Raw genomic sequence first — 13505 nt, 5'->3', positions numbered from 1 at the left:
GGGGGTGATCTCAGGTGCTCCGGAAGGGTAAGCGGATCTTTCTCCACATGTGGCACCCGCCGTGTTGCTCATGTTAGTACAAACCGGTGAAAAGTCTAATTCGGTAGGCCACATTCGGAGAAAATAGGACGGGATTGTAGTTACGACAATTGGAATATATCCGTTGTCATCTTTGAAACAGATATTCCATAACGATCAACCAACTCGTGATGGCGTCCGTAAAATTTACGTAAGGATGATTTCAACTTCACCACTAAACTGTTGGTTTAATAGTTTCCTTGGAAGCAGCAACCCTCTATCAGGGAAATCATGATACGAAATACAAGCCCTGGAATATCGTATCAACTGGGAGATATATAATGTACTCCGTATGCAGGCGCTTTAGTCTGATCTTCCACGAAATATTCAATACAATTTTTTTTAAGTGTTGTTTTCTTTTTAACATTAAAAAAAAATTCCCACTAACAATCGATCAGAAAATAGTTTTAAGTTGACAAAAGGCCTAAAAGTACATAGAATGATGACTATTAGATGTTAGATACATTTATCTTTTAAAATACAACTGTCATGTAAGGATAGTAATGATGCTATGTGGATAAATAAATCGGTTTTCTAGAGCTAAATTGACAGCGCTTTATCCCTACAGTGGCTTCCATTTTCATCATTGAAAAAATAGGTGGCGTAATGGGGAGATAATTTTCATGAAGTAAAATCCTGACTAAACGATAACCATATGGCAAAATCCTAGATACTTTATTCATATAATTTGCATCACGTGACTTTGGCCCTTTTGATTAAATTACTTCCCTTAGTTGTAGATTGAAAATATAAATTATATCAAATTTGCGGATAATCCAGTCCTTTTGGCCGAAAACTTAAGAAAGAAGGTAAGATAAAAGTTATTGAACCTTAAAATTCAACCTACAAGTTGTTTCCCTATATGCGAACAAATCATGAACAATAATCTTCTTGTACATGTATCTTTATTTCTATTTTGAATCTTGCTTTCATACGATTTTTCGTTATTTTATATAGCAATTATACTACGGTTACGCTTCCGATTTTCAAACTAAAAAGGCTGAACGTTTTCAAAGTAGATAATGTTCATTTGTACACGGGCAGAAACCAAAAAACATGTACAATTCACCTATATGCGGATAAATTGTTGATTCGACATAGGAATTGGCATATTCGCATTTATATCTAAGGGTCATGTATAATCCTATTGAAATGGCTGTCTTCATGATAAGGCAAAATGGCCGCTATGCAAATTAGCAAAGTACCCCAAATTTTGCCATATGCCGTTAAATAATTGAGACCTTTGAAGAATCACGATAAAAAGTTAATCAAGTTGACGCTAACGATAGTCGAAAAGTACCATTTGACGCCTAACGGTAAAAGGCTATCATATCCTCTTGAAACCCTTAATTTTATAATTTACTTGTAAGCAGCAACCCTCTATCGAGAAAATAATACTAGGAAAAGCAAGCTCTGGAATATCGTATTAACCTCCATATAAAGTTACTGCTTGAATGTTGCTACAGAGAAACGGGAAAATTTTAATGATCTCTTTTGATGTATAGTTTAACCTAACAAACTTCATTGTCATTTTCTAGATGACACTCTACATATGAGGCAGACTTAACTGTATCTGTTGTATCCCTTATTTCAAGCTCATTATGATAGATGCAGTAAACATAGTCTTACACACTTAAACAGTTATATAGCGGAAAGTAATAATAATGCCAGTTTCTTTGTATTATTTTTGAGGATCTTCCGAATGAAGTCTGCCTCATTAGAATACAAGAACAAATCAGCAAACAGAGCACAGTTGGTTCCCATAGGAGTGTCGGTTATCTGTTCAAAACATATCCTCTAAACGTAAAAAATAAATGTATGTTGTCAATTAACAAAATCCAGCCGATTTTAATGATGTCAATTTTACTTGCTTTTTCCTTGCTCAAGATATTTTTGATCAATTAAAATCTTTGTTTGAATTAAGAAAGATGAATAATAGAGTCAGATGTAGAGAAGTCAATTTTTTTGTTTGTTATACTATTGCATGAGAAAAATTTTTTTTTGTAACTACCCTTACAGATTTTTTGAATATTGTTGTTTCCACACCCTCGGGACCTTTCAATGAACCTCATTCAAGTAAATATGTTCCGCGTGCGCTGTTCAGATTGGATAACTAGAATTCTGATTGGTTGAAAAAGTCACATGCAAAATCTTTCAGAAGTGAAACCTTATACGGGTAGTTGTTAGATCTTCGTATGTAGTATAACGTAGTATAACGAAATCCGAGATCTATATTTTAATTAGATTGGGATGTACACCTCTGAGGAGCCAAAAATTCTAGAATTAAACTTTTTTTCTTAAACTGATTTTTTTGGTTTATATGACTGTAAGAAAGTAATTCATTAAGAAAAAATCATATGGTGGTGCACTTCTTTTTTGCTACGGCCATTTGAAAGTACCAAATTTTTAAAGATTATCACATGTTTATCAATCTTTACCCATTTTTGGGCTATTATCATAAAAAAAATCACAGTTTCACAATTAATTTTTTTTTCATACTTTCACTAAAGATGAAGTGGACCAATCTGAATTAATTTAATTTAAAAAAAAACACTATAGGTTGGTGTTAATATCAGAAAGTTTTATAAAAATGTGATGCTTTTTCGTATTAATTTCACCATGTTGTCAATTTTGTCAATTTGGTTTTTTTTTTTCTCTTTTTTTTTAGAACAAAAAGCATAATATTTCAACTTCTTTGTTATAAATGATTGAAAAAATACATATCTACGACTTTAAAAAAAAAAATGATATTGGATGTACATATTTTTGATAAAATCTTTTCTTTGTTCCCCTTACCCATTTTCTCAACATTTTGGCTGATGACCGGATTGGTTATAAAATTTGAAAATTGTATTACTTAAAAACTACTTATTATAAGTACACAATTTGTTCACAGAGTTTAGTTTAATTACAATAACTTTTTAAATTCATTAATATTTTCCACTTGTATCACATGTTTTGGAAATTATTCCCGAACGAGATTTCAACGAGACTGAAGCATCAAAAGAATACATCCTTAAGAGGACAAAATAATAATAACAGCTAACACTGGACAACTCTTAAGTCAAATGGTTTAGCGTATATCGGGATGTAGTGCGACCTGTTAACACTTTTTCGAGCTTGAACGTAAATAATTTAGCTGGGCGTATCTAATGCAATGAAGGTAGGAATTCTTTTAATCGTACCGTCTCGGTGGTTTCGTGGTAGCGGTTTCGCCTCGAGTACGGGAGGTCATGGTTTTGAACCCCGATCGGGTCAAACCATAGACTTTAAAATTGGTATGTGTTGCTTCTCTGCTAAGCACGCAGCATTAAGGAGTAAAAGCAAAGACTGGTCAGGATAATGTGCCCGGATAAGGTGACATGTTGGTGAACTAGCACGTTGAAAATCAGGCTCAGCGTGTCGGTCTAGTACAAAGCAGGGTTAATATTCATATTACATTAACATGTTCACGTCCTGAATATGCATATTAATTTCCCGCTATATATAAGTATATATAATAAGTATGTGACCGAAATTTCTAGGACTCTAGGCACATCACGATTTTCTCGCATAGGAATTTGCGAACAAACATTTGTAATATTATGTAGTAAAACAGATGAAATCATACTATATTTATACAACAAAAATTGACAAATAGAATGTAATCATTTTTGTTTCAAACATGTGAAATAGCCAATAATAATCCAAAAAATTAACGGTAAAACACGCTATTATTACAAAAATATCCACTGTAACATGCAAAATTAGAAAAAAAAACAGAATTGGGACAACAGAGATAATACAGGGATTCGAACCTAAACCGACAAATCCCTATCGTTTAACTCGTTGATTTTAAGCATGCTAACCTCGCGGCTACCAACTTATACTATACAACTGCCCATTGTGTATATATGAGGGTACAACCCCTGTGTGTCCGATGTTTATTTATATATATAAAATAGACATCTAAGTTGTAACCCATTGGTAGCCGAGAGATTTCGTCGATGTGTTGATGTCAGTCATTCATAACAGATTTCTAGGAAGGGTTCGATTACCAGTAAAGGCATGTACAAATTACAAAAATTAAAGGTAAGTTTTTAAATTAATTCCATTAGTGAACAGAAATCAGTAAATTAGCCAATTCAAACTTAGTATATGTAAGAGCATGATAATCCCTTTCTTCATGAATAAGTACGAGCGTTAGTGAGTACTTATCATGAAGTAAGGGATTATCATTCTCTTACAAACTTAGAATATTGTAAAGTGCTCAAGGCTCAAATGATCTATTCAAAAATTAGTTTCATTGTCAGTGCAATGTTTATAATTGATGCATGACTTCCTTTTTCGGCATGTCATTTATGGATTAGTTTTAGTGATGTGAGGACTTTCTTATCATTTGGGAAATTTTTTTTTTAAATGCGTTATAGATATTAGGTGACACAACAGTAGAAAGAAAGGGTAGGAATTGTATGTTTCCTGATTGTGAGTATGAATGTAAATAATGTAATATTTTAGTGAGGAGTTATCCTTTTTTATTTACAGTTTAAATCAATTAATACATTTGAGTTACAACTAAAATTTAATTCACAGCCAATAATTTGGTCCGGCTTTTTACATCAAATACTGTTTCATTATGTTTAGTTTAAGTTTAAACATATTTTATTTGCTAAATATCAGCAAAATGGATGAGACACAAGTAAATCATACTTATGAAGTCTTCTACATTTAAATATATAAAATAGATTTTTCTTATCTGAAAGATTTTTTTCATTATGTCAGGGAAATGTTCGAAAATAATGCCCTTAAATGTTTTTAATATGTTCAAAATTAAATTCCTGTTTTTTTATCGGAATATATGTATTGGAAATAACTATTCAACCTAACCGCTGATCAAGTAATCAAAGTTTTGGAAAGCTAAAGATTTAGGTTATTTCTTATCTGAAAGATTTTTTTTCTTTTTTTTGCATTGCTTTGGTATTGTTTAATTTTATAGTAATTTGAAGTTATTAATATTTTCATAATAAAATTCACGGTACCAATTTTACTGCACCAGTAAACTTCAATTTATTTTGTTTGTTTCACAATTCAACTTTTAGTCAGTTTCAATCACTGTGTGATAAATCCTTTCAATCTGATAAATGTGCTTCGGGGCAGTTGTAACTCATTTATAGAAACTCTTTGTTTTGAACTGTAAATAGACCCAAATAATAGGATAATCCCTTACTAAGAATATGATTTACATTCATTCTTCACAGTTAAGAGGCATCCAATCCTACTATTTCATTGGTCGAGAGTACTTTGCTATATTCTAAATGAAATTAGAGACACAAAGGAAACAATTGAATATAATTTGATGAGTCCATTTCAGCGGCAGATTTAGGAAGCGTTGATTCTAGAAAAAGAATCCACGGTAAATGAATAGGCTGACGTCACCACAATGGTTTAATTACTCATATCGACATCAAAATTTTGATGGGCGGACAAACATACAGAAAGTTGCTGTATGGCACCACAGACTATTCGGTATGGTCTTAATAAAAAAAAAACAATATGACATTGAACCTTCATAGCCTAACAGATAATTCCCGAACAAAAAGTGAGCCAGAAAAAGTCATGGAATTCCAGTCTTTTGTAGTATCAATTACATAAAAATGTTATTATTATTACAAAATGATTTGAACACTTTCATTAATTTATGCAATGACAAATAAGCGACACCGGATCTTTCACTATCTCAAAAAAGTGATACCGATTTTTCACGATCATTAATATCAAATTTATACAAATATTCAAATGTAGACCCTCTTTCCCATTAAGCTTCTTCAGAATAATTTTTAGAGCCATTGAAACAATAATATTTTTCAGAGAATAGTAATTTAGTCATTGATATAATGGAAAAAAATTTGACAGACAGTTTTTTTCTTCAAAATTAGCCCTTATATGTCAATAAATTCGATTATCTATTGACCTTGAATGTGTCTTTTTGATAAAATTTCCTTTACGATCCTATAAAATATCTATATATAGTTTGAAATGTTTAACATGTTTCATGTCGGGGCCATTTTGTCATTGCTGAAGGCCGTACGGTTGCCTATAATTGCTTAGATCCACTTCATTTGGTGGATAGTTGTATCATTGGCTATCATATCAAATCTCATAATATCTATATAATTATTTAATAGTTGGTATCAATTATGATTAAATTTTTGTTAACTTCATCTGTCTTGACGAAAAAATGGAAAATATTAAGTCAGTGGCTTTTTAAATTTTCACATTATAAGCGTATCAACACAGTCAGATTGTGTTATGCGTAAGGTGATTAACGCGTTTGCGTTTTTTTTTTTTTAAATATCTGTTCAAGTAATAATGTATTCCTTAGGAAACATACAAAAATAGTGTGTTATGTGTTTGATGCTTTTTACATTATCATATCTATGTAAGCAAAGATAATTTAATTCAAGAAGGATGTAATAAAATTTTATTTTATAACAAATAACTACTAAAGAAATATCAAAATATTTCATCTTTAAAAAACAAACTAATTGATGTGCATAAATATAAAATAGGCCCGGGTTCACAGACATCCTTGTATTTGAAAAGATACTTTGAGTGCTTTAAGAATATTCAAACGAAATTTTAGGTGATCTATGCTTTAAAATGTTCGAATTCATTTCAAATGTAATACATACATATGTATAATGCAACTTTTAAAGAAAGACTAAACAATACCAAGGCAATCAAACCCATAAGTAGAAAACAAAAGCCTCGACCATTGCCACATCAAAAACGACGAAAATACAAACAAAAGTCTACAAAAACACCACAAAGGAAAAAGATTAAGCAACACGAACCACACCAAAACAGTGGGTTAAATAGGTGCTTCGTATGCGTAAGCAGTTGTTGCTCCCCAAGTGAAAACCTTCGTGTTACTCATTTAGCCATCTGATTCGTATGAATGACATTGCCTAAAACGTCTTCTTGGTTTCATATTTTTTTGTTCCACTGGTACCATGATGTCCCTATTTATTTAATTCATGAAATTTTCTTAAAAAAAATCAAACACATTGTTCACTGACACCCCTACCTTTTTTTACTGAAACCCCTTGACGACAGACTTTACTTGTGGATTTTGTTTATGCATAACTCCAAAAAACAAGTGTTGTGTGTTTTATCGAAGGTAATTAGTCTTCAACCTCTGAAAATGTTTAAAGAGAGGCGAAAGATACTAAGGGGACATTCAAACTCATTAGTCGAAAATACATGACAACGTCATGGTTAAAAAAGAAAAAGACAAACATACAAACAACAGTACACAGTACACAACATAGAAAACTAAAGTCTGAGCAACACAAACCCTAGCAAAAACTGGGGGTGATCTCAGGTGCTCCGGAAGGGTAAGCGGATCTTTCTCCACATGTGGCACCCGCCGTGTTGCTCATGTTAGTACAAACCGGTGAAAAGTCTAATTCGGTAGGCCACATTCGGAGAAAATAGGACGGGATTGTAGTTACGACAATTGGAATATATCCGTTGTCATCTTTGAAACAGATATTCCATAACGATCAACCAACTCGTGATGGCGTCCGTAAAATTTACGTAAGGATGATTTCAACTTCACCACTAAACTGTTGGTTTAATAGTTTCCTTGGAAGCAGCAACCCTCTATCAGGGAAATCATGATACGAAATACAAGCCCTGGAATATCGTATCAACTGGGAGATATATAATGTACTCCGTATGCAGGCGCTTTAGTCTGATCTTCCACGAAATATTCAATACAATTTTTTTTAAGTGTTGTTTTCTTTTTAACATTAAAAAAAAATTCCCACTAACAATCGATCAGAAAATAGTTTTAAGTTGACAAAAGGCCTAAAAGTACATAGAATGATGACTATTAGATGTTAGATACATTTATCTTTTAAAATACAACTGTCATGTAAGGATAGTAATGATGCTATGTGGATAAATAAATCGGTTTTCTAGAGCTAAATTGACAGCGCTTTATCCCTACAGTGGCTTCCATTTTCATCATTGAAAAAATAGGTGGCGTAATGGGGAGATAATTTTCATGAAGTAAAATCCTGACTAAACGATAACCATATGGCAAAATCCTAGATACTTTATTCATATAATTTGCATCACGTGACTTTGGCCCTTTTGATTAAATTACTTCCCTTAGTTGTAGATTGAAAATATAAATTATATCAAATTTGCGGATAATCCAGTCCTTTTGGCCGAAAACTTAAGAAAGAAGGTAAGATAAAAGTTATTGAACCTTAAAATTCAACCTACAAGTTGTTTCCCTATATGCGAACAAATCATGAACAATAATCTTCTTGTACATGTATCTTTATTTCTATTTTGAATCTTGCTTTCATACGATTTTTCGTTATTTTATATAGCAATTATACTACGGTTACGCTTCCGATTTTCAAACTAAAAAGGCTGAACGTTTTCAAAGTAGATAATGTTCATTTGTACACGGGCAGAAACCAAAAAACATGTACAATTCACCTATATGCGGATAAATTGTTGATTCGACATAGGAATTGGCATATTCGCATTTATATCTAAGGGTCATGTATAATCCTATTGAAATGGCTGTCTTCATGATAAGGCAAAATGGCCGCTATGCAAATTAGCAAAGTACCCCAAATTTTGCCATATGCCGTTAAATAATTGAGACCTTTGAAGAATCACGATAAAAAGTTAATCAAGTTGACGCTAACGATAGTCGAAAAGTACCATTTGACGCCTAACGGTAAAAGGCTATCATATCCTCTTGAAACCCTTAATTTTATAATTTACTTGTAAGCAGCAACCCTCTATCGAGAAAATAATACTAGGAAAAGCAAGCTCTGGAATATCGTATTAACCTCCATATAAAGTTACTGCTTGAATGTTGCTACAGAGAAACGGGAAAATTTTAATGATCTCTTTTGATGTATAGTTTAACCTAACAAACTTCATTGTCATTTTCTAGATGACACTCTACATATGAGGCAGACTTAACTGTATCTGTTGTATCCCTTATTTCAAGCTCATTATGATAGATGCAGTAAACATAGTCTTACACACTTAAACAGTTATATAGCGGAAAGTAATAATAATGCCAGTTTCTTTGTATTATTTTTGAGGATCTTCCGAATGAAGTCTGCCTCATTAGAATACAAGAACAAATCAGCAAACAGAGCACAGTTGGTTCCCATAGGAGTGTCGGTTATCTGTTCAAAACATATCCTCTAAACGTAAAAAATAAATGTATGTTGTCAATTAACAAAATCCAGCCGATTTTAATGATGTCAATTTTACTTGCTTTTTCCTTGCTCAAGATATTTTTGATCAATTAAAATCTTTGTTTGAATTAAGAAAGATGAATAATAGAGTCAGATGTAGAGAAGTCAATTTTTTTGTTTGTTATACTATTGCATGAGAAAAATTTTTTTTTGTAACTACCCTTACAGATTTTTTGAATATTGTTGTTTCCACATCCGACTCGCACCGCCCTTAGAGTATGTTGTTTCACAGTGACTCTGAAGGCCGGTTTTGATTTGTAATAAAGTAGCTGCTTATAATTTGGAAAGAGGTTTTGTAGGGCATTTGATAGACCCAGCATCAGTATTTGTGTAAGGACATCTATTTAATTTGGGTATCCAGTAACATCAAATTCGACATCTTCGATTGAAAACCGCAGGGAAAATATGCAGGAGAATTCATTCAGTAAAATTTCATAAGCAATACTTAAATGTATTTACTTTAATAATGTATAAACAATGAGTTACCTGAGTCTGTTGAAAACACCAAGAGATGAATGACTACTGGTATCGAATTAAAAAAGAGAACATTGAAATCCATACTGAATCTCTCCGTTGAATCTGACTTGTAAATGTAACCAGAAAATTATCGTATACCAGATGTGACACTCACTATGATCGCCGTTCAAATGTGATCTCACAATATGTTGACAGAAATATACATATAAAAAAAGGAGATATGGTATGATTGCCAATAGGACAACAATCTACCAAAATTCAAATGAAGTGGATGTAAGCAATTACGTACTTTTAAATAATAATATTATCGTTAATGTGAAAAAAAAAATGCATTAACCATATATGAAAGATTTTCCGATGAATAAACAAGTTGTCAAATGTGAAAGGATTTGTAATTTATTATTTTGTATGACTCAATTGCGGTTATTTTGCATTTAAAGGGGCAAATTTATTGATAAACAAAATAGAAAAGCACCAAGAAATACAAATGTATGTAGTTTTGAATTGATTTAACTCGTTATACATATTTTCTTCAACATATTAAACTTTTGCCATCACTTAGCGCCCGTTGTCGTAATTCTTTATTAAATCTTTGCTTCTGAAACTTCTTGATCCAAAAGTTACCAAACTTATTCTGCGTGTACCTTAGGGAATCTTACTAAACCTGGTCTTCTGACAGTTTTGTCTCATTGACAGGGGCAGGTATGTTTTGGCCTCTGTCAACTGATTTTAAGATAAACTGAACACAATATTGGAGTTTGTATTCGTCTCTTAAAGCGTTTGAAGCGGCGTCTTTTTTCTTTTTTTCTTTAGGTGGAATAGATGGATGGATGTTCTCAATGCCACTCCTGTGGAATTGCCTTTTTATTTTTCGAGCAGATTTTTTTTAATATTGTGGTCAATTTATCTAAACACCAATTGAAACATTTCTCCTCTCGAGAAGCGTCACTGTGTGTCCTTTTTCTGTTTCTTTCAATGAAACGAAATGAACGATGATGGTTTCATCTATGACAAAACTCTTGAATACATGTATTTGAAACCAGAAAATCCAAAACCTGCCAGATTTTATCTTTTACAAAAAATCCATCAGGCTAATAACCCAGGAAGAATCATTAAAAAAAGGCCGTAAATCCTCTTCCTGCCGAAACCACACTTGTCTCTTTGGATGTCACCTCCCTCTACATGTACAAATATTCCACACGCAGATGACATTGATGCATGTACAATAGTTTAGGATTCCTGACCAGTATAATCTCCACCTACGGAATGATTTGTCAAAATACTCACATTGGTACTGAAGAACAACAACTTCACCTTAGATGGAGATTTTTACTTACAAATTAATGGAACTATTATAAGTACAAAATGGCTCCATCGTACGCTAACATTTTTATGGGCAAATTAGAAAAAAACAACTCCTTAAATCATCGATCGAAACCCCGCTTTCGTGCATATGTCCATAGATGATGTGGGTATAAAATGGCCATGGCGTTGTTAGTTTGTTTTCGATCTATGAGTTTGACTGTCCCTCTGGTATCTTTCGTCCCTCTTTTACCTCAATTTAGGAATGAATCTTGAATTTTGAAGAGTCGAAATAGGATGAACGGATTATATAAACATAAACCCGAAGGCAAATATAATACAAGCCCAAACGAAAAAATATAAACAAGTCTAAATTGAAAACAACGTTCAAACCTATGATTGCGTAGGATAAAAACCAGTGGCGGATCCAGAGGGGGGCGTAGAGGGCGTACGCCCCCCCCCCCCCTTTGCTTGAACTTTTTTTATTTTTTTTTTGTAAAATGATGAATCAGACTAGACTTCGAGAACTTTGCCATTTTCCGGTCGTGTATTTAATTTTTATGCGACAATTCTTTACTTATAAAGATATTTTCGCTCGTACTTACTGTAATATATTATTGATTATGTCAGTCATGTGTTTCGCTACGGTGGAGTTGATCAGTACGTTTGAAACGTCACTCAGTCATTTTGAAATTCACAAATTACAGTAACACATTGCTTAGGCGGAGGATGACAAGCATGATGCCTTCAAAGCGACAAAGGATTGAGCAAGAACGTATTGACTTCTATTACATATTTCCACTCAGCAGAAAGTAATACTCTATTACAATCTCATGAAAAAAAAAGTTCCACAGCAATATTATTTACCTACGAAAATATGTTTAACCCCACACGCCCCAGCCAATTAATAACATTGCTGAATAATGATCCCCAGTCAGTAAGCTATAGATATATTTAAAGTCTAAGGTATGGACCATTTGATTTGATAGGGCAGTCTGAGATATTTTAGAGAAAAAATTCTGACCCTGATTTTTGCCTTAAACAAAAATTATGGCCGTATCTGATGAAAACAATTATCGTGTCCCCTTTTTTGCTATAAGAAAAAAAAATCCAACAGAATTATTCAGCATTAAATGAACCTGGTGAATAAAAAACGGGCGTAATTTTTTTTTTTGGGTGGGGGGGTTTGCATGTACATGTAAATCCCATATCTGACCGGAATGTCTGTTTCGCCGAACTGATATACTGAATACTTTTTTCAAGGCCCAACTGCAACCTGCCTGCTGGGTGTGGCCTTTATGTCTCCATTTGTCGACCGTCATTCACAACTTCGTTGTCATTTGATTTTCAGACTCATTCGTAGCCGTTGGTTGATTTGGAACCCCTCACTTCCCTTGTTGAGTGAAACATTTCAACCAAACATTTGGATAAAAATTGCTTGTCTGTCTTTGTTCGTGTCGGTCGTATTATAAACTTCATTGAATAGCCGTATACCATGTTTACAACAAGTAATCTGTGAGGTTATGCTAACTAACCATACAACAAACGAGAATTTTCCATGTCCATTTTTTACTGACAAATCCCACATCAAATATATATTAGTACATAGCTTTAGATCTATTCAATCATTTTATAATAGACAACTAATGGGGAGAATGCGCGCGCGCGGCATCAAAAATGTCCAACCCAAGCTTACACTTTAACTATAAAATATACATACCCCACGTTAGGAACCGTCACTAAAAATGTGCATTTTACACTTATTATATGTTTTATAGCCCAAAAAAGGTCAAAAAAAATTTCGCCTCGCTCCGCTCGGCGATCTTTACATACTACGCCCCCCCTTTCCAAAATCCTGGATCCGCCCCTGAAAACCGCAATGCACACGTATGAAAATTGCGGTTTTTATCCAACGCAATCATAGGTTTGAACGTTGTTTTCAATTTAGACTTGTTTATATTTTTTCGTTATGGCTTGTATTATATTTGCCTTCGGGTTTATATAATCCGTTCATCCTATTTCGACTCTTCAAAATTCAAGAGTCAATCCTAAATTGAGGTAAATTGTATGGCCTTCCAAATACCGTTTGGATTCCTAACATCACTGAATAGACATTAATTGACGAAATCCAGATATGGTGTACAAATTTTTGCACCTCATGTTTGCGGTAAACCATCTTTTCCGCAAGTTTATTGTTTTCTTACTGGTATTTTAATTTATAATTAAGATCCATTTTGTTACATCTGGTGATCCGTTTATTTGGCAATCGCCATGGCAGTCAGCAGGGTTTAAGAACATTTGTTGTTCGACCTGTTAGTCAAATGCGTTTTGTTAAAATTTACTTTTTCACTTTTTTGGTCTTTTGGAAAA

At 33.1% G+C, this 13505-nt stretch overlaps 1 protein-coding gene across 3 annotated transcripts in view; it reads right to left on the bottom strand.

Moving 5' to 3' along the window:
• LOC127716535 (sushi, von Willebrand factor type A, EGF and pentraxin domain-containing protein 1-like) overlaps positions 1 to 10134 on the bottom strand; it is a 61745-nt gene extending 51611 nt beyond the window's left edge. Inside the window, exon 1 of one of the 3 annotated variants that reach the window (XM_052222754.1) lies at positions 9843 to 10134. In XM_052222754.1, coding sequence (XP_052078714.1) covers positions 9843 to 9915 — 73 coding nt within the window. In that variant the 5' untranslated portion in view covers positions 9916 to 10134. The remainder of the gene's footprint in view (positions 1 to 9842) is intronic. The other 2 variants (XM_052222755.1, XM_052222753.1) reach the window with 2 other exon arrangements.
• Between the last annotated feature and the right edge of the window lie 3371 nt (positions 10135 to 13505).

Source organism: Mytilus californianus, unplaced genomic scaffold (assembly GCF_021869535.1).
Source record: "Mytilus californianus isolate M0D057914Y unplaced genomic scaffold, xbMytCali1.0.p SCAF_9, whole genome shotgun sequence".
NCBI classification, from domain to species: domain Eukaryota; kingdom Metazoa; phylum Mollusca; class Bivalvia; order Mytilida; family Mytilidae; genus Mytilus; species Mytilus californianus.
The sequence above is the reverse complement of the archived record's forward strand: the minus strand, read 5'-3'. Positions and strand labels throughout refer to the sequence as shown.